The sequence below is a fragment of the Strongylocentrotus purpuratus genome, unplaced genomic scaffold, assembly GCF_000002235.5.
Source record: "Strongylocentrotus purpuratus isolate Spur 01 unplaced genomic scaffold, Spur_5.0 spur5_scaffold_19, whole genome shotgun sequence".
In the NCBI taxonomy this organism is placed as follows: Eukaryota; Metazoa; Echinodermata; class Echinoidea; order Camarodonta; family Strongylocentrotidae; genus Strongylocentrotus; species Strongylocentrotus purpuratus.
Window position 1 is genome coordinate 3,759,769 of NW_022145604.1, and position 19,747 is coordinate 3,779,515.

At 34.9% G+C, this 19,747-nt stretch overlaps 1 protein-coding gene and 1 long non-coding RNA gene across 3 annotated transcripts; one reads left to right on the forward strand and one right to left on the reverse strand.

The window, feature by feature from the left end:
- Positions 1 to 6,322: 6,322 nt before the first annotated feature.
- Positions 6,323 to 7,019, forward strand: LOC115925967. Its single transcript, XR_004064898.1, has 2 exons — positions 6,323 to 6,412; positions 6,914 to 7,019. It is a non-coding gene; the product is annotated as an uncharacterized LOC115925967 (long non-coding RNA).
- A 192-nt stretch (positions 7,020 to 7,211) lies between these two features.
- LOC585505 (inositol hexakisphosphate kinase 3) lies at positions 7,212 to 18,912 on the reverse strand. Of its 2 annotated transcripts, none has more exons than XM_030990057.1 (6): positions 18,802 to 18,912; positions 12,954 to 13,685; positions 12,007 to 12,280; positions 10,734 to 10,930; positions 9,152 to 9,327; positions 7,212 to 8,424 (listed from the first exon to the last, which is right to left on the reverse strand). In XM_030990057.1, exons 2-6 carry the CDS (start codon positions 13,126 to 13,128, stop codon positions 7,855 to 7,857), a joined length of 1,392 nt encoding a protein of 463 aa, XP_030845917.1. In that variant the 5' UTR covers positions 13,129 to 13,685; positions 18,802 to 18,912; the 3' UTR covers positions 7,212 to 7,854. The 2 variants fall into 2 exon arrangements, with proteins under 2 accessions (XP_030845917.1, XP_030845918.1); XM_030990058.1 differs by lacking the exon at positions 18,802 to 18,912 and adding an exon at positions 14,518 to 14,630.
- Between the last annotated feature and the right edge of the window lie 835 nt (positions 18,913 to 19,747).

The window sequence follows — 19,747 nt, forward strand, 5'->3', positions numbered from 1 at the left end:
AGTCAGATGGGCATTACTCATATGCTTCAACATAGAGTTTAATAATTAACACCCTTCTGGCTCTGTCCAAGTGATATTTTCTCTGCCAACACAACTACACCATACCTGAGAGTTTTTCAATCAAAACATTTTCCACCCCTGCTGCTCACAAGCATGCAACCAGTTGAGAAGTACAAATGGAAATAGGCCAATATTCATAAAAGTTGATCGCGAAGACACACCAGAAATCAACCAAAGTTAATTTCAATAGCCTTGTCAATACCCTTTTGCAATGTCTGAACATTGTAACGACACATAATAATACAATCCGGACTTGATTTATCATGATAGCAAGAACATTCAAGAATCAACCTAAGGCATTTATAATAGCCTAATGCGTCACCTGTTGAAATATGTGAATGACGTACTACGTAATCCGATTATGATCTCTATTATGCTTTTCACACTTGTTTGGCTTAGCCCCGTACTTTGCTTAGCACATACTTTTGTTAGCCCCGGACTAACTTTCTTTGCTTATTTCATATGCAGTTCTAATCCGTACTAAGCACCTTTCCCAGGAACAAAAAGTACGCTAAGCTTAGCCCAACCTATAGTCCGGGGCTAAGCACCAGTGTGAAAAGCATATATGGGACATAGAACTGGCCCTTGAGTTTACTTTACAGAAATAGATGCAATCGTGTAATTTCTATAGAAGGCAATACAATAGAGAACTAAAATTGCCCTCAGATTGATTTTATGGTCTACAGAGCTTGACAACTGGTGCTCCATAAATAAGTGAACAACGAGGTGAAGCCATATTCAATTCAGTCTGCTTTTATGAATATGGGCATAATACATTTGGTTCTACTGGCCCAAGCTCACCATAGCAATAGCATTAAAAGCCGATGGCTGAGCGTTAGAACTTAGAAGGGTGTTATCTTATCAAAATTTGAATAAAGCCAACACCTTTCTAGTTCCGAGCAGGTGATATTGTTATCAAATAGTTTTGATTTTCATTTGACAGTCATATATTAGTTATCTTCTCATAAAATACAAACAGGCCACATATACATACATCAAAATAACATTCTATTTTATATAGATACAAAATTAGGAGAATCGCTTCTCTGTGACTAATTAGGGCTCAGAGTTGTACAAATGTCGTTACCGACAAAAGGCCACCTGAAACCTATCGAAAGACTCATGATATCCTTGCCATAATGCAAGAAAGTGAAATTACTCCCAAGTGCAAAAAGAACAGAACTATTCAACTTTTACGATACAAACATGTAAATAATTTTCATTAATCTGCTTCTAATCAGAGCTATTTCCATCCACATGTACTAAAGGTATGCATTATTTGAGAAATAAAAATATGTAGTTCACTGACAAAATTAAAGTTAAATTGCATTTCGAGGCAAATTTCATAATCAAATAGTAATTGCCTTGTAAGGTATATGTAGGAAAAGGCTTAATTGAGATGACAATTGAATGAATTTGAGTACCTATATGAAAACAAACTATTGGCCTATATATAATTACTTACAATACTTTAAACATGACTTTGACATCTATATTATATATATATATTAAAGGCAACAATTATCATTATATTTCAATTGTTTTAATATTGTCCCCACAATCACTATGAACATGACGGACAAAGAAAGCAGACAAAATATACAGTTCCTCATTCTACCCTCAACAATTACCGTGGTAGACAAAGGAACATCCCTTCACTGCTATTATGTAAAAATGTGTAGAACAGGTGTCACAAGCATATTCACCTGTTCTACACATTTTTACATCATAGCAGTGAAGGGATGTTCCTTTGTCTACCACAGCAATTGTTGAGGGTAGAATGAGAAACTCTATATTTTGTCCGCTTTCTTTGTCCGTCATGTTCATAGTGAATTAACACCTCCATATATTCCTACCCCAAGGTATACACATTTTCTAGTATTTATTTTTTTCTACAAAACACAAATAATTACAATGAAAAATAATTGAAAATAACATTTTCAACAAAAACAAAAAATTGCAATGAACATAGAGGTTGCGTATAATTTGCAGAACTATTTTTTCCCACATCTCTTATCTTAAAAAAAGAACATGTATGATAAAATGTATATGTACATTAAAGCGATGCATATCATGGTCTGAAAATGCACTCATTTATTAAGAGGGAGGGGGGGGGGGGTAAATAGCTTCAAACTACAAGGATGTCAAAAAGCATAAACTAAAACAATACAGATCAAACTGGCATAATATAGTCAATGAAACAATAATAACATAATGCACACAGTTCATTGCCCCCACCTACACAATTAAGAGTTTAAGACACAACAGAATTAACTGTAAATAAGCCATATAAAATATAACAAAATTATCTACACACCAGAGAATATATGTTACCCCAAAAAATATGGGGGAAATACTCCAATTTAAACATGAGTCAATATATGTTTGGAATACTGAACATGATTTCAATTCAGTTTTAGAATTCCTTCTCTACATGATTTTCATAATTTGCCAAACCGTTGAAAGGATAGATTCAATTGCTTTGAACAATATCAAACTCTGTATGAATAAAATTTCAAAATTCATTATTCAGCAAGTATTAAATATTAAGATTCAGCATAAACATAAATACTGTCAATAAGCCTCATAAATTTCAGTTTTACCACAATAGAGCTACATTTGCAAAAGTTGATATCTACAAGCTACAAGAGAACTACATATTTCCAAAAATATAAATTTGCACATACTTTAAACTCCAGACATGTTTGACCTAGCTGACCCCAATTTTGTTTTAGATTCTGTATACTTGTGGCCTTGTTTGTATTGCTTCTACTGCTAGATAATGCAGCATGTAATCTTATACATGCGTGTTGCATTAAAAGGAAAGTCCACCCTGCTATTTAGTTGGTTTTAAAAAGCGAAAAAATGAGAGAAAGAGTTCAGTATAAGTTAGAGCGAAATCTGATAAAAAAAAATAAGTTAAAATTGAATTCAATCAACCACAAATTCACAATGGCATGAAGTATCTTGCTAGGTCCTCTTCCATTTGATCTGTTCAGCAAATTTCATAATTTACATTTATGATTTTACATATTATAATTTACATTTTACATATATATATATATATACATATATAAATATTGTCATAGAGAGATGTGTAGAAACATACCGGGTATGTACAATGATTGTATCTAGGGGGTATGTATGATCAAACATTTTCTTTACTAAATAGAGAAATGTGAGATTCTTTTTTAGTTGAGATTGGAGAGGACTTTGTAAGATTTTGTGTGTTAGACTGATTAAAAATTCAAAAATTAATAACTTTGTTACTTTTTATCAGATTTTGCTCCAACTTTCACTGATCTATTTCTCTATATGTTCTGCAATTTCATATCAAGATGGACTTGCCCAGTAAGTTGAAAATATAAAGTCACATGATTCCATTGTTGACACCTATGAATACAAAAAAAGCTAACGCATATAACAAATTATGAAGCAGAATTTTGGGTCCTTGCACATCTTTACTAAAAGAGTCCTTTGAAAATTGCTGGATTGATCAATTCTGGCTCCTTTCTTAAACTTTAAAGACAAAAAAGAAATGAAATAAATTTAACAGATTATAAATTCATGATTTAAATCAATGTTGATATTATTAATCGTCCTTACCACCTTTACCTTGCAACAAGTATAACAAAGACAATATAATAATTCCTACAACAAATGGATTATTCAGCAAAAGACAGAAATACAGTGAGCTGACACGAACCTGAGGTGTAAAGTATTGCCATGCAATATGAAGCAATATGAAGCATTAATTAAGTATTTAAAGTTGAGATGTATTTTGTGGTGTGCATAGCACATGACAAATGAATGATTTTAAAGTACAATAGAGCTTGTGAGACTTAACAAAAAAGATTAAAGAGCTGTCGTTGTACCGAGTTTCCCAACAATATAGAGATCTTGATTTTCAACATTCATGATTCATCATTGTCTTATTGGCATCTAATTTTCTGCTCTCCAAGACTTCATTGATTTCTCTTAGTTCTTTGACTCTTCTTAGTAAGATCTGTATCAATAGAAGGACATTCATCCTTCTAAACTTTGCAACACTTACATTTTTCTTGCAGAGAATTTTCTTTCAACAACAATAAAGCCCCGAAGAAACTATGTAAGTAGATATCATAAAAAGTAGCAAAATGGTTGCCAATTTGAGAACAAAATGATTTTGTAAGTACAGAAACTTCATTGATATTATGTATCCCAAATATTGTGTTTGCCACGTGGAGTTATGCATCGGAATTAGAGTGAATTTTGCTCTTTTTGCTCATGCATGTATTTCATTTTGAACATGGTGCACTACAGGTATATACTGTGTATTGAAATATTGCATATGGTCAAACCAAAAATAAACGTACAAACACAAAAAGGGAGGCGGGTAAAGAGTTTTTAGGCCATTAAGCACTGTCTACATGAACTACATGCAATTCCACTCTGTTCCAAAAAATATTTCTTCTTCCAAAATACGGCACATGGTTTTTGATTCAAGGCAATGGGGACATTTGGTCTCCAACATCTACAATAAATGTTGACACAAACATCAAGAGAAAAATATTGCTCGGTAATCAGTTCTGTACAAGTCCATGTACGTTATTTGATTCCCATTTATACAGGGATACCATGCTTTTAAGTCATTTTGTTCACACACATACACACTCATTTCTAAATTCAAACTATTCTTAATTTACATTTACATGTATAAAGTGTATATTTATAATTCATGATTCGCAAGATAACACTATTTACTAAAAATGTATAATTACACATTATGATTTACATGAATAAAGCATTTTAAATAAACATCTGAGGCTTTGCAATGAACTCCTTCCCCACTTCGACCGACTCATGGAACAAGCACGGATTGCTGCAGTTGACTCTGGGCACGAGTACAGTATCGGAATATATGCCTCATATACCCGGTACTCTTAACAATATGGTAGTTAGGGCCTTTGACCCATAGAAAATATCAAAGAGTTAACAAATTTTAACTTAAGTAGGAAATGAAATGCCCTCTTGTGCCAATATTCATAGAACCTCACTAAGCCTAGTTGTTAATTAAAAAGCTAATTATCTACTATAGCCTATAGATGTCATTAGCTACATGTACTGTAGCTAGTAAGTTTCATGAATATCGGCCTGGGCAGCGTCTCACGAAACCGTCATCATTACATTGAAACGTGTGTTAAACTTAATACACACGTTTTAATGGGATGTCGGTGAACTTGTACTTATGACGGTTTCATGAAACGCTGCCCTGCTCTTAACTCCTTTGCATCTGCATAAAAAATACAGTTATGTTTCTGACATACAAACAAATTTACAAAAATCAAATATTACCACATCCTTATATATATATACCCTGGCCGTAAAAGCAATAGAATATATGCGATGGTGTGACCAACTGAATAAAGGCCATGCTATCCTCACCTATATACTGACCTCTTTTGACAAAATAATGAACATTTGTGAAAAGAATAATACTAATTCTGATATGGACAGACTAAAACAAAACATCAGACATAATATACGGTAGTGCCTGAGGATTGGCAGTATTTTTCCAAGGCCTTTGCTTTCTCCCAATTGTTTGCTTTATCCCACTTGTAGCTTTATAAAGGCAAACACTGTACTAATCATATGGAGATACAGTACAACAATTTGTTTCTTATGATAAAAAGGATGAAATTATTGCAATTTGTGCTTACTCCTTCGCGTCACACACAGAAAGGCAGCATATTCATGAATCTAGCGAGGCCAGTGTAACTCATAATAACCTTCTAAACTTCCACTGTACAAAATGCCTTGGAGCGCCAGGTTACATGAATGCCACAAAGACACACCCTAACTCTCAGTCCCAGACGATAGCTACTTCACAACCCAGTTCCACCCATAACCACAAACTGGCCCTACATGTAAATTATAGTTCTAATGACTAAGCTTTATGTTAGAGCTCAACACTATTTTTATTTCTTGTTTTTTTTAAAAGGGGATCTGGATTGAATCATTTTAAGTTTAAAGTCTGTACGCATGAGCATAATGTTAACATTTTTGAAATTTGGGGGCCAAACTTAGATTTTAGGCGGCCATATTCCCCCCCCCCCCTGAGTGCCTGTATAATCGAGCCCAGCTTTATGACATAATCATTTGTGCATTGTTTCCTCAGTTTGAGTGCCTTACTGTAAATCAAAATTCAGCCAGGTTTCCAAATCACAAAGTACCAGGATATCTGTACGAATTTTGACTTTCAAATGAACATGACATTGGGCACCTTGAAACAATATGAAGTGAAATTGTATGATTTGGAAAATGTGCCCCAGTGACAAGTTGGCAAACACTTAAAAAGGATTGTAGTTTAAAGGTATTACAAAGTTTTGGTATGGGGTCGTGAATTTGGTTCAAATTAACATATTGGAAGCATATGCGTTCCTACAATATTCATTGATCGTTGTCACGATTGAAATCGAGTCTAAAGTTATGAAATTATAAATAATAAACTCTTTATGTTGTATAGCTCCCTCTCAAGGTCAAGATATCAATTTAGCTATGAAACAATGTTTCTTGACTAAAATCTACTGAGTAGCTATTCCCGTTTGGAAATTATATATCACAACTACATATTCTGAGATTTTCATGGTCGCAGCCACCGTTGTACGGCCGTAGGCGATATTTGAAATTTATCAAAATTTACTGGGAGCACCGGTAATATATTCAATTTTTCTCGAAAACAGAAGTGTTTTAGGGGTTAATTTTTTTAGTGCTTATAATACATCCACGGGGGCATCCAAATATATCAAAATTGTAAAGATTCACTACCCACCCAATTTTCAAAATTTCCCAAAACTTTGTAATACCTTTAAAGGGAAGTATATTACAGAAGTATAGTTCCCCAAGGGAAGTCAAGGTCTTTTAACTCATTAAAGAGGTTATATTTTCTTAATTTTGGGCATTTTTGTGGCTAGAAACTTTTGTTAAATGCAAAAAAGGTTATATTGCGAATTGCTGGTTTTGCATCAAACTTGTATTATACATGTATTAACAAAATGAAAGTTATAGGAAATTGAATAAACCATGTAAATGGCTACCAGTATTTCAAGAAAAGGTAGGAAAATGTTCAGTAATAGTACTGAGGCATAGTAGTAGATCTCCACCAAAGTATTAATGAAGACATCTATTACCAATACAAGAGGAAGGCTACTATTTACCTGTAAATCTGTAGTACACTGACCATCAATATACAGCACTGGTATAAAATGAGAGTTGTAATAGTCATTAAAAAAAAAAATCATCAGACTTCTGAGGTTTTAATTAATTGGAGGAGATGTTTTTATAATTTCAAAATTCAAGTCGGTATACCCATTTGTAAAATGTAATTAAAAAGTAGATCAAATACACTAGCCAACATTTTGGATAAGACAGAGTGAGAGAGAAAATCTATGCAATTTAAGCTTTCCTAATCATTCCTAGTAAAAAAGAAAAGCCTGCATGTACATGTACTTCGCAATATCATAACCCAGCCTTCAGCTTCCTATGGAATGCATATTGAATACAATTTGATATTTGGTAGTCATCGCCGAATAAAATAGGTAATCTACAGTCTAAAGCTAATTTTGAATAACATAGTGAATGGTTCTTATGAATATCTACTTCACAGCCCTCTTTCTATATAAAGTGCAAAATCTATTTCAAACACATAAATATAAATATATTTGCTTTCATTTCTCCCTCTAATACATAATATATTGATATAATATTAAGTGTGCACCTTCAAATAGTACAGGAAAGAGATGTATTGCATTTAACCTACGTTTTAGCAGGACCTTCTCGTATTAATTCTATGAGGGTCTCTAAACCATACACAAAACCCTTATCTTCACCTTCATAATTTATCCCATCCATTCCAGCTACTTCAGCGGATGACGAATGCGCAAAATCGATGATCTTCACTAAGACGCCATCGTTATCGTCATCATCGTCATCCTCATCAGTCCTCTTCGCGTTCTCTGTCCTGAGGTCGCGGGCCTCGTCGTTGCAATCAGGCCTGTACCTACCACTTTCCGCATCTCCTTTGCTCAATGCCGACTCGACTTCCGTTGAACCATTCACCTCGTTACTCTGCGTAGTAGAATCGACCTTTTCCATGCCCTCATATATGATAAGCACCGAGCAGCCGAAGAAACGATACTGATCCATGCTCGAGATGAGCTCCTTGAGTTGTGAGATGCGCCGGATGATGGAAGCTCGTATCCTCCTACTGTGCTGGTGCTTGTCATAGACGAATCTGCCGACCTCATAACGAAGGTCATCCTCGGTCAGTTTGTTTCCATATTTCTTGTTGCAGCATACATAGGTGCCTTTGTCAGCTTGGTATACCTATGAAATAAACCAAACAAATAAAAATGGTTACTGGTGATCAGTGAAATGTAGAAATACATTTTTATTCACTGGAGGTCTTTATATACTTGCAATGAAATTGTCCTTTGTACAGTAATTATGTATTTTCTCTTAATCAGAGCTCTTCACTCACCACTCCAATGCGTTATTTCTTTTGCCGAACTGGATTGTCATCATAAGTTATCGCAGTGCAATTTTGCAGAACTAAACAGGCATTTTAAGGCTACATGTAGTTCATGGTTTCATACATGTATGTACATGTAGTTATGGTTCCATGTCATCTTTAATTCTAGTAACATAAAAAAGATGCTCCCACAGAATACTCTCATAGAATTTTAAAAGAAATTAAACTCTTTGAGAATAAATGATTTTCCAAACACCCCCTCCCCCCCCCCCCAACAAAAAAAAAAATAATAATAATAATAATTACAAAATCTTTATTTTTTCACTTTTCAAATTTCTAAATATTTCATTTATTTATCTATTTCTATTTTTTCCTATTTACCTACATGTACCATTACATTTTTATTTCATAATTTTATAAAGCGGTATTTGTTTTTTGCTTTTCAGGGGTTTGGACACAAATAACACAGCAGTAATGTGGAAAACCTTTAATTTTTCGATATCTTGACATTTTTCCCATCTGCCCCCCCCCCCCCCCCCCCCCATTGAATAAATCTGGCACAACCCCTGGAAGTACATATACCTGCATGCCCCCGAAGCGCACTCCTAGTTTTTTGGTTGTACTCTCTAAGGCCCTTGCAATGTTCAACTGCTTCTTCTCCTCCGAAAGGTCATCACCATGGCAACGGGTGCCTATCTTCAGGTCAATGACGGACGGGCACTGGTAGTCCACTGTCACATTTTCAAGGAGCATGTAGTCTGGGTTTGAAGAAATGAAACTGGATTATTTGAGAGACTCAGTCCACCAGATATAATGCTCGTAGGGGGGGGGGGGGATAAAGGGGTGGCCATGGCCCACTAGTGCCCCTCCTGGCTATGCCTACGGGAGTGTAGAGTTGTACCAATCCAGAAAGGTCAAGAAAGAAAGTGCTATGCACTCTTGATGACCCTTTTACTGCCTTTGTTAAGTCTCACATCTGCATAACTCCTACATATGTAATACTACTACTGCTACTACCCTTACATTACATTGAATTGCATTAAAAAGACCACTTATACTACCAGTATTCTGAGCTCACAAAGACATCAATTACGGACAATCATCGATCATCAGTTACTGACGCAAACTGTACCTATGTCAACACACCCACACAGCTTCATATTGCAGAAAGAGAAATGGATCTTACCATGTGCCCTCAACCAAAAAGAATGCCCTTCTACTTAGTCAATGGGCTACTACTTAAGGATTAAATTACAATGCGTGACAACCAGTCAATGATAAAGGTCATATTTTATGTATTCTGCAGGGTGCCCCTTGGCCAGTTTCCAGTCTAAATGAACATATTTTGTTCACAACCATATGTCAAACATGTATGTCAGAATATATATATATTTTATGCAGTGAACAGACTTGTAAGGGAAAGAAGAGAGAAGTTGAGAAAATGCAAGATGAATATCGACTAGAGGGAATAAGATGCCAAAATAGAGTAAAAAGAAGTTAGAGTAAAAAGAAGTTGGAGTGGGAAAGGTAAAAATGGCAAGGAGTATAAGTAGTTGTCCATGTACTATACAGGAAGAAGATGAATATGTTGAAGAAGACAAAGAAATACAAGAAAGCACGAGAAGAGAAAAAGAAAGTAATTAGAAGGAGTATGTAGAGGAAAGAAAAAAGAAAATCAAGAAAAGGAAAAATAAGATGCAAATGGGATGGTAAAGGAGATGAGGAGTATTTAAAGAAGATGATTAACGGTAGGAAAAGAAGACAGGCTAGGAAGAGACACATGTACCTTGTATGATTATGAATAAATAAGGGGTGAAGGGGACAGAACAACAAAATGAGAAGAACAGTGTTAAATGGGTACCAGGTAGGCTGCGACTGTCATTGTTGGTCAAACAGTTATTGAGCATCAAGTAACGCTTGGCTGGAATGCTCCCCAGGGAGTGGAGATTGTGCATACAGTGTGTGCAGGCAAGTAGTGAATCAAATGACCGGGGTAATAGTATATCTATAAAGCGCCTATAGACATTTGTATTAGGCGCTATATAAAAGCGGAATATTATTATTATAAGGTATGAATAATGGGAAAATGGGAGAAAAGGTTAGAAGAAGAAAAGGAAGACCAGAGAAGATAAAATAGGAGAATCAAATCAAGCATCATTCTTACCAGCGTGTATCTTGAAGGGTCTATTTTCCCCCATGGTGAACCTGAGAGCCTCGGCCTGATGAACTCTCAGACTCCATGGGTTCAGACCATTGCCCCGTGATAGGTAGGAGTAGTCTGTCGCATCCTCAAAAACCTTTCCTCTCGTTGGTCCATGCAGGGGAGGGCTGTCATCAAGGCACTGAGGGTTTGGGGATATTCTGCAAAATAAGCGGAGAAGAAGAAGGAGAAGCAGAAGAAAAAGAAGAAGAAAAATAAATAATAATAATAATAATTACAACAACAACAACAAAAACAATAGCTGTACTAATGATAATAATAATAATATATTGTACAATAACAACAACAATAGCTGTAATAATGATAATAATAATATTATTGTAATATTCTATTCTTGAAAAGTGCATTTACACAATATAATTATTGCAAATATGTTTCTATACAACCCCTGTATGGAAGAAAGAAAGAAAGAAAAAAAATGATTCCATGACAATAACAAAGAAAATGTTAGTTTATGAAATTTTTTGTGCGGAGTAAATGGGAGGGAAGTTCGCAAGATACGTCATATACTGTAGTTCCCAATTTATGTTTGATTGACCACAACTTCAAAAATTTATAACTTACTTTTTTTTTTAATCCGAACTTGCTAAAATGACATGTTCCTGTCATTTTTCTGCTTCTATTAAAACCAACTTAATATCAGTGTGGACTTCTCCTTTAATAAGTTTCATTCAACAGATTTCCTTGCTACTACTAATCTCCAAGGTTACCAATCAACAACAACAAATAAATAAATACAAATAAAATAGAAATACTAGCATGAGTACAGCAAGAATCTATCTCAATAAAACTTAAGCTGGCATACTAAGGGCTGACAGTTTAGGAGTATGACGAACATAAAGAATAACATAAAACCCAAGTTGGATTTGGGTTCTATTTTAGCCATATTCTATGCGAGCGCATACAGGTGCTTTGAAAAGTCTCCTCACGAGTCACTTTTGCATATATATTTGTATGTTAATGTAGAGTATTTAAACTTGCAATATTATCTCTTTACAGAAGTACACCATAGTATTTGGAGCTCTTATTTTGAATACAGCACAGTATTTAACATACAGAGCCTTTTTTTTGGGGGGGGGGGGGAAATGGTACATTTAAAGTTAATCTGGTACATTTCAAGTAAATCTGTCACAATTTAAGTTAATCTGGTACATTTTAAGTTAATCTGTTACATTTTAAGTTAATCAGGTACATTTTAAGTAAATGGTGCATTTACCTTTGACAAGGTGAATTCTTGTTGTTGTTTTGGATGCACCGGCCATCACAACAGGAGGATACGTGGGTTTTGTGATTAGTATAAACATCTCCTTTGTACATGTCATCAGTCACACTGCATTTTGAGTCCACAGAAGAGATCAGATCCAACTCAATGTTGCTTGACACCTTACCATTGATCGTACCATGGTCAATGTGCCTGAGAGAGGGCGCTGTGATAGCCCTGTATGTTATATCGTCTTCCTTGTCCTTCTCGACGACAACTTCAACAACACCTAGAGAGGGAATACAAGATTTAACATGAAAGAAGGGTCTTAAAGCCACACTGTACTACTTGTAGCTACTTGCTCCCTCTGTATAGAAAACAATGCCTAATCTGTGACCATTGGTCCCCCATGATCCTCTTTTTCTTATGTTAATTGAGAGCGGAAGTGACCTTGCAGTGTGGTCTAATCCCTCCTATAAACTAGTACAGATGAGCTTTAAGCTACCAAGGATATAGATTTTTAAAGGCTACATGAATCTGTTTTTCTTCTTTCAATTGACAATAGGTTATATTCTAATTTCACTACTACGGTTATGTCTGCTACCGGTAATCAAAATTATAAATTTTATTCAAATTAAAAACACTACTTCTGAAAGAAACAAACACTTGTATGAAAAAGCAAGCAGATATTTAAAAAAACGTTTTGCTATGAAGTAAAAATAAAATTGCCTTTTCTTTTTTTTTCTCCTTTTTTCTTCTTTTTTTCCCTTTTTTTTTCTTCGTCTTTCTTTCCTTTATTTTCTATTTTGTTGTCTCTTTGGTCAAAAGGATCAGAGATTAACTATAAATATGTAACTCAGCTTGAAAAGGCGTCTATTATTCAGAAATTATTTCTAAGTTAATGGAAATTCACAAATCATACCCAAGTTACATATAAGAAAAATAATCATCTATTAACTCACCCTTGAACTTTGGTACAAAGTCTCCCATGATAGGAGCCAAGTAACGGTAATTCCGGATCTCCCGTTCGAACATTGGCTTACAGATTGTGCATTTATCGTACAGCAGGATTCCTCTGTGACCCCCGACCTGATGAATGAAGGGCGTCAGAGGGAGCCCTCCTTCCGGCACAGCCATGGCTTCCTCACTACAATGCGACCCTTGACCTTTGATATATATTTATTACTTTTTTTATAATTCTAACCCAACAAAGGTGAGATCTTTATTGAATCTTTATCAAATCAAACGGTAATGAAATTAAATTTGGAATGTGCCATTTCATGTCTTATAGACAGATTCTCAAAAATTCTGTAGTATGTTGAAGGATACCAAACATATAAATACAAGTTCATTTAAATGTTAATGCACAAGCACATAAAAAAGGCACAAATATGGCATCATTTACAAAAGTATTACAACATTCATAAAATCTTGTTTCTTTTCTGCAATTCTCTCATTTTCTCTTTTGAAAGAGCTCCCTATTCAACGGCCGGAGCAATAGATTTGACCTATGCAGTCTTATTTTTCTTGCTCTGTCCAATTTAGGAATGTCAAAGGTAATTGCACTGTTTGCGTTAAGGGTTCATTGCTGCTGTGACGTCACACAAACTAGAAGAAAAAGAGCTCTCAAGTCTGTCACTCTTTCTTTTGTTCTTTAATCAGGCCATTTTTCTTCTTACTCAGCACTCTCCTCTCTGTGAAAAGAAACATCAGATAATTAATTACCTGAGAAACAGTTTACTAAACAATTTCAGACCTCCCAGTCCCCCCTTTTCAAATGTACATGTAGATATAAGATTACATTAAGCTATGGGTGCCAAATACAGAATTTAAAAACAGTTAAGTTTCTCACCCATTTTACATTCTACTTTCTTTCATCTTCTCTTTTTTCCCTCTTTAAATTTAAAAAAAAAAATATGAATTAAAGGAATAATCTTAGGAAATCTAACTTTTTAAAAACTAAGTACAACAAATTGACAATTAAGGTAAAACAAATTGTGATTTATAAAGTTTCTTTAAAGGTGAAATTCAAAGAAAATCACAAATATGTCAACTAATGTATCACTAGAAACTGGTAAGCTAACAGATGGCCATCGTACAAGTTTTAGGTCAACTACATATCAGGTGATTTATAAAAATACAAATACAACCACCTCCAGAGCAGCTGGGATATACGAGAGATTCGCCGGAAAAATAATGATGTTTTAATGACGTCACTATATGGACCAATACTGCCCAAGCAGACGACATCCCATAAAGAATGAACATAATTGCAAAGCTATTATTTGTCAAATTATAATGAGTTTAGTGTATATAAATGTAATGGAATGTCAAGCCATTCAAAAGTGGATATGACCAGATTCTGATTTAATAACTAAAATCTTTTGCTTGTAAATACACAGGATAGGGGTTAACAAACAAAACAGGCAACAAAACAGCCCCTGTAGAAGCACAAGAGTAAAACTAAAAACAATTGTATATTAAAAACATCATAAATTTCAAATAAACAATTACATAATTATATACTTCATGATCTGTATCAGCAAAAATGGTGTTCAGTGAATTGCCCACTGCACTATGCACATGCACCACTTTGGACTTCTCTGCAGTAATGTCCTCTCCAGTAATGTGAAAGCTGTCACCTCTTGCAACTGAACCCAAAGCCCAGGCCATTGTCCAGCGTGCACTCAAGCCATTGCAAGAGAGGCCAGAGTGCACACCGTACAATAGCCCGTGCCAAACCCAGGCCCGGAAGAAAGATGGAAAACGATAGAATCACCTCTAAAACGATTTGAGAATCATTCATGTATATCAATCAAGGTAAACAGATACAATGAGTGAAGTAATATTACATAGATTGAGAATGAGTGTTCTTCAACTGAATCAACAAAAGGCTAAAGTGGGTTTAAGTGAAACAGAATGTTGTGAATATTGTAACATCAGTGAAACAGAAGAACATTTTATATTTTATTGTAATAAGTATATCATCGATGCTTTTCTCAGATTTAGACACCAAAACAATAGAAGAAACAAAAAGAATACTTTTCAAGTTTTCACAGAAGGGTCAATATGCCATCCTACTATATATCCATAGAACAGGTCGCTTCAAATAAAACAAGAGACCTCATTAATAAGTTTACCTACAAGTAAAGTAAAATAAGCCAAAGTACTTCTTTAGAAAATTCTCCCAAAGAAAATAAAAGGAGGAATAAATAAAGAAATAATGTTTGTATGTATGTAATATATAGGCCTATATAGGCCCTTTTTAATATGATGAAAGAAAGACGTTCATATTTCAATTTGTTCTATTTTTATGCATTGATACTAACAAAAAGCCCACTTTAATGTTTGCTTACAAATAATGATAATGACTTTGTGATAAGATTTGTATAACATTTTACTTGAATGGAATGGAAATTCGGTTTCAGGAGCGCCTCTGTACGATGTGTCTCAATTTGGTGTATCTGTGTTTCTGAGTGGTCTAGGCACCGTGCGTTACAAAATAAAAAGATCAATGCGCACGCACGCCGAGTAGCCGAGAAGCCTGTTTCAAATCGGGCAAAGCTAGTTTCCATGCAATCGAAACCGGGCTGACCAGATTAAACTTTAAAAAAAGCAGAAACACAAAGTTGCAAACCATCCAGAGACTCCTAATAAATTGCATTACTTATTAATTATTTCATTACAAATCTTTATTCTCAGTTTTCTTATGAAGAATAGACTCTATAACTGATTTTCTTATAAAATTGAAGATATTTATGGCCAACCAAAAAATTACTTTTTTTTTTACGAGGGCTCTTTTCAGATTTTCCCTCAAAAAAATAGCCCCCCTTAATTATTTTGCGGTGGCTATTTTGGAGCTCAGGGGGGCTTTTTTTTTTAAGGTTGTATTTTTTAAAAACATGGTTTTACCTACTTAAATTCCAAGCAAAGGCAAATATACATACAGTTGTAATGTACATATGTCAGGTAGAGTATTGCAGACATATTCAGATACCCATGATTTATTCACTTTGGGCTAAACGTGTGGCTTAGATCTATATGTACATGTAACTAAAACTTGTCGAAAGGAGAGTTTTGTTCAACTGTTCGTTTTTCATATCGTAAGAAAATATTATCACTGACACGCAGGCCAAGTTTTAATTTTTTTATGGGGGCTACTTTACCCCATTGCATAAAAAAAAACCAAGGGGCTACTTTAGGAAAAGTGGGGGCTCCTATTGAAAAAGAGGGCTACTTTCTTCAAGCCAAATTGTAAGCTGTAACGATAAGTTGTGTTTTTCCAGCAACCAAATTGGTAGGTAATATGTTATTTAGGTTTTTTTTCTGTCCCTAATTGTTAGCATGGACAATGCGATCCCATTTTTAAAAAATGTAACTCCATTTAAAATTGTGTTATTTATAACTTAAAACCATTAAATGTGAATGACTTTTTTTACTGTTGTCCCACATACCGATGTATTTGTTATAACGAAACATGCAAAATCCTGGCCATATTTTTTTTCACATATAGACTCTATTTCTAAAGGCCAAGCTAAAGCTAGTTTAATTTCGTAGACTGAAATTGATGCCATCACTCAGGCATCAATGACAATGTGCCTGGCATAGTAAATAAATAATATAATTTAATTTAACAGTTGTAAGAAAAATTCAGAGGTTTAGGAACATCTACTATATATTTATTTACGTTTTTTTTATAACAAAATTCAATTTCTGTCTACGAAACTAGCTTTATACCGATTTTATAGGGAAAAAATCCGGCATTGATTTTGCATGTTTCGTTATAACAAATATATCGGTAGGTGGGACAACAGTAAAAATATACTCGCATTTAATGGTTTTAAGTTATAAATAACACAATTTTAGACGGAGTAACATTTTTTTTAATGGGATTACATTGTCCTTGATAAAAATTTGGGTCAGAAAAAAAACAAAATAAACATATTAAGTACCAATTTGGTCACTAGCAGTAGCAGTTCAGCACTCGTCACTCGCCAATACTTATTTGTTTTCATACTAGGAGCATGCGCGCCGCTGGAGCTGAGCTACTTTCTGTGTTGTGAATGTGTGCGAACTGCGTATACACGTGCACGATATGTACTCTGTATTTCCATCGGGGGCCTGGCCGCCCAAGAGCTTAGGCGGATACCGCTAGCGCGCTGTGTGTAGATCTACAGGTAGGTACGACCGACGATCCGCTTCAACCACAAAACTTTTAAAATGTTGATAGAAGTTTCTAGTTTAGGAGTTGGTAGTTGGAATGGAGATTTCACTCAGACACATCAATAAATTGATTTACTAATTCCTAAGGAATATCAATTTATGGCGGGGGCGATTTTTCATTATATATATAGATTTTTTTTCGCCCTCGTCTTGATTTTTACTGTGGCGATTTCAGAGGTTTAGGGGGCGAATCGCCCGTCGCCACCGTGTATTTTTTTCGTTGTTTATGGCGTATATATTCAATACTGAATGAACGCCATAAAACATTTACCAACAACAACAACAACCAGGCCCAGCCACAGGAGGCAACTAGACCTATCTCACATTACTACAAATAATTATTAAATTTGTTTGTCTTTGTCATTTTTGTGTCTCTTTCAATCATTTATATTCATGTCTCTTTCCTCTTTACTAGTGCTCTTTACTTTCTTTATCAATGAAATTTTTGGTTCATTCACCATTGCCACTTTTGATTTTAAATCAACTTCAAGTGTACATAGAGTAAAAGAGCCGGTAATCGGCCAGCTCCAGTTTTCGGCCGATTGGTTGGATGCACGGTAAAATCCCTCTAAAATACATCGCATAATAGCATAACACATATCCCACACATACCATACCATGCCAGTGTCACTGAAGAACCACATTTGCAATGAAAAATATATCGTAAAATATCACATTTTAGCGATGTAATCGTCGGTCCCGCTACCCGAATCTGAAAAATCGAGTATCTTACGCGTGTCTGTAAGAAATATGGGTACCATAAAATGAGCTTTATTTCAAGTATTTTTCAGATTTAGAGCCCGATTTTGTGCTAGTCGCAAGCTCAAAAGTATCTCATCGCATGTATTATATCAATGCAGCCGCACACCGCAACGCACACACGATATCTCTGTCTAATTCAGATTCCAATATCCGATCAGCGCAGTACTAGTTTTCGGCCAGGCGAGCTCCGGCGTGGGATATCTGCTCCGCCCGCTAGCGCTATAGATCAACGCGGAAACGCACGGCACGTGCGCGCGCTTCCTATTGACTTTGTACATGCGGCCGAAAACTGGTACGCTATGCCGAAAACTGACTCCGAAACAGTGAAAATTGAAATGAATATTGTCATGGCAATTCGTGATTTTTTTCTGGGATTCTTTTGTTTAAATAATAATAATATTTGCTTCATGATTTGAACAAAAAATGATAATAAATAGGAAGTAAAGGGTCCAAAAAATAGGATTTTGTCTTAAGTGGCCGAAAACCGGCTCCTTTACTCTAGTATATCTCCCTTGCTTGTTACGACCCTTGGCAGTGGAGTCCGCGTCCGCGCTCGCTCGGCCTCCTACTCCGTCACGCCACGGCACCTCCGGCCTTCAGAGCAGCTCAGAGCGGTGCAAATATCTGCATTGCGCTTACACACATTTTAACACGTCGGACAACACAAATGAAATCCACATACAAACTTACAGGGCGTAGGCCGCAAACTTCTAGTATATTTGCTCATTAAATGAACTTGGATCTTACATGTGGTCCGACATAATAAAACGAAAATCCTACTAAATAGCCGAAAACTTTTAGAATATAACATACACTCGCACTTACTTTCTCATATCCATGTTTTAAACGTCGTTTCTGAAGGAAATATTTAGCTTTTACCAACCCAGGTTAGTCTATTGTCCAGCTTTAATTGATCAGTATTTAGTCTAATGCGCAGGGGCATTTTACTTTTTCTTTCTTTTACTTTTTATATATTTTTATTCGGCGGGGTATACGATGGGATAAGAAAGCTTCAAGAATATTCCTCCTAATTTTGATGCACGATAATAGTGAAAAGGGTATATTTCTATATCTAGAAATATATCTAATAATATTGTTATTATTATTGTTATTATGGTGTAAAGGAAATAGAAAACTATGCTCATTTTAAGAGGAAATTAAAGGAATACCTAATACTTGACAGTCAGATAAGAGAAGTAAATGACATGTTATATGATTGAAATTTGTATTCTTCTGCCGGTTCATACTTTTTCATTTTGTATATACTTATATTTTCGTACGTTATAGAAATTCTACAAATTCATCATTATTTTCCTCTTCTTCCTCCGCCTCTTTTTCTTCTTCCTTTTCTTCCTTTTCTTCTTGTACTTATTATCATTTCTATCATCAGTTTAATGTTGTTATTATTATTATCTTTAATAAGTAATTCTTTTATTTTTCTTATCTGTCTGTAAATAATTATTACTATTTTAAGTTATTAATTTTATGTCTGTAAGGGACCCCACTGGAAATAAGCTCTCGAGCTTTCGTGGGTTATCCTGATCAAGCTGACTTATTTCTGATCTGTTATTATTATATATTGTTGTATGTTGGAAGCTTGTCAAATAAAAATCAATCAATCAATCAATCACCACTAATTTAGTAAGGAGTCTAACGATCTACATCTTTTGATGATTGAAGATCTAATCTGCGGACTGATGATCATAAAAGAATGTTAATGCGAAACCAATAATTACATCGAAACTTTTTTCCCATCATTCACAGGTGTTAC

Excerpts from the sequence above, each read along its gene's own strand:
- LOC585505 (XM_030990057.1), bottom strand. The coding sequence starts at position 13,128 with ATGGCTGTGCCGGAAGGAGGGCTCCCTCTGACGCCCTTCATTCATCAG. Across the intron at positions 10,931-12,006 it reads AAGAATTCACCTTGTCAAAG|AATATCCCCAAACCCTCAGT; the intron begins GTAAATGCACCA and ends CTTATTTTGCAG. Across the intron at positions 8,425-9,151 it reads TGCGCTTCGGGGGCATGCAG|GTATACCAAGCTGACAAAGG; the intron begins GTATATGTACTT and ends TTTATTTCATAG.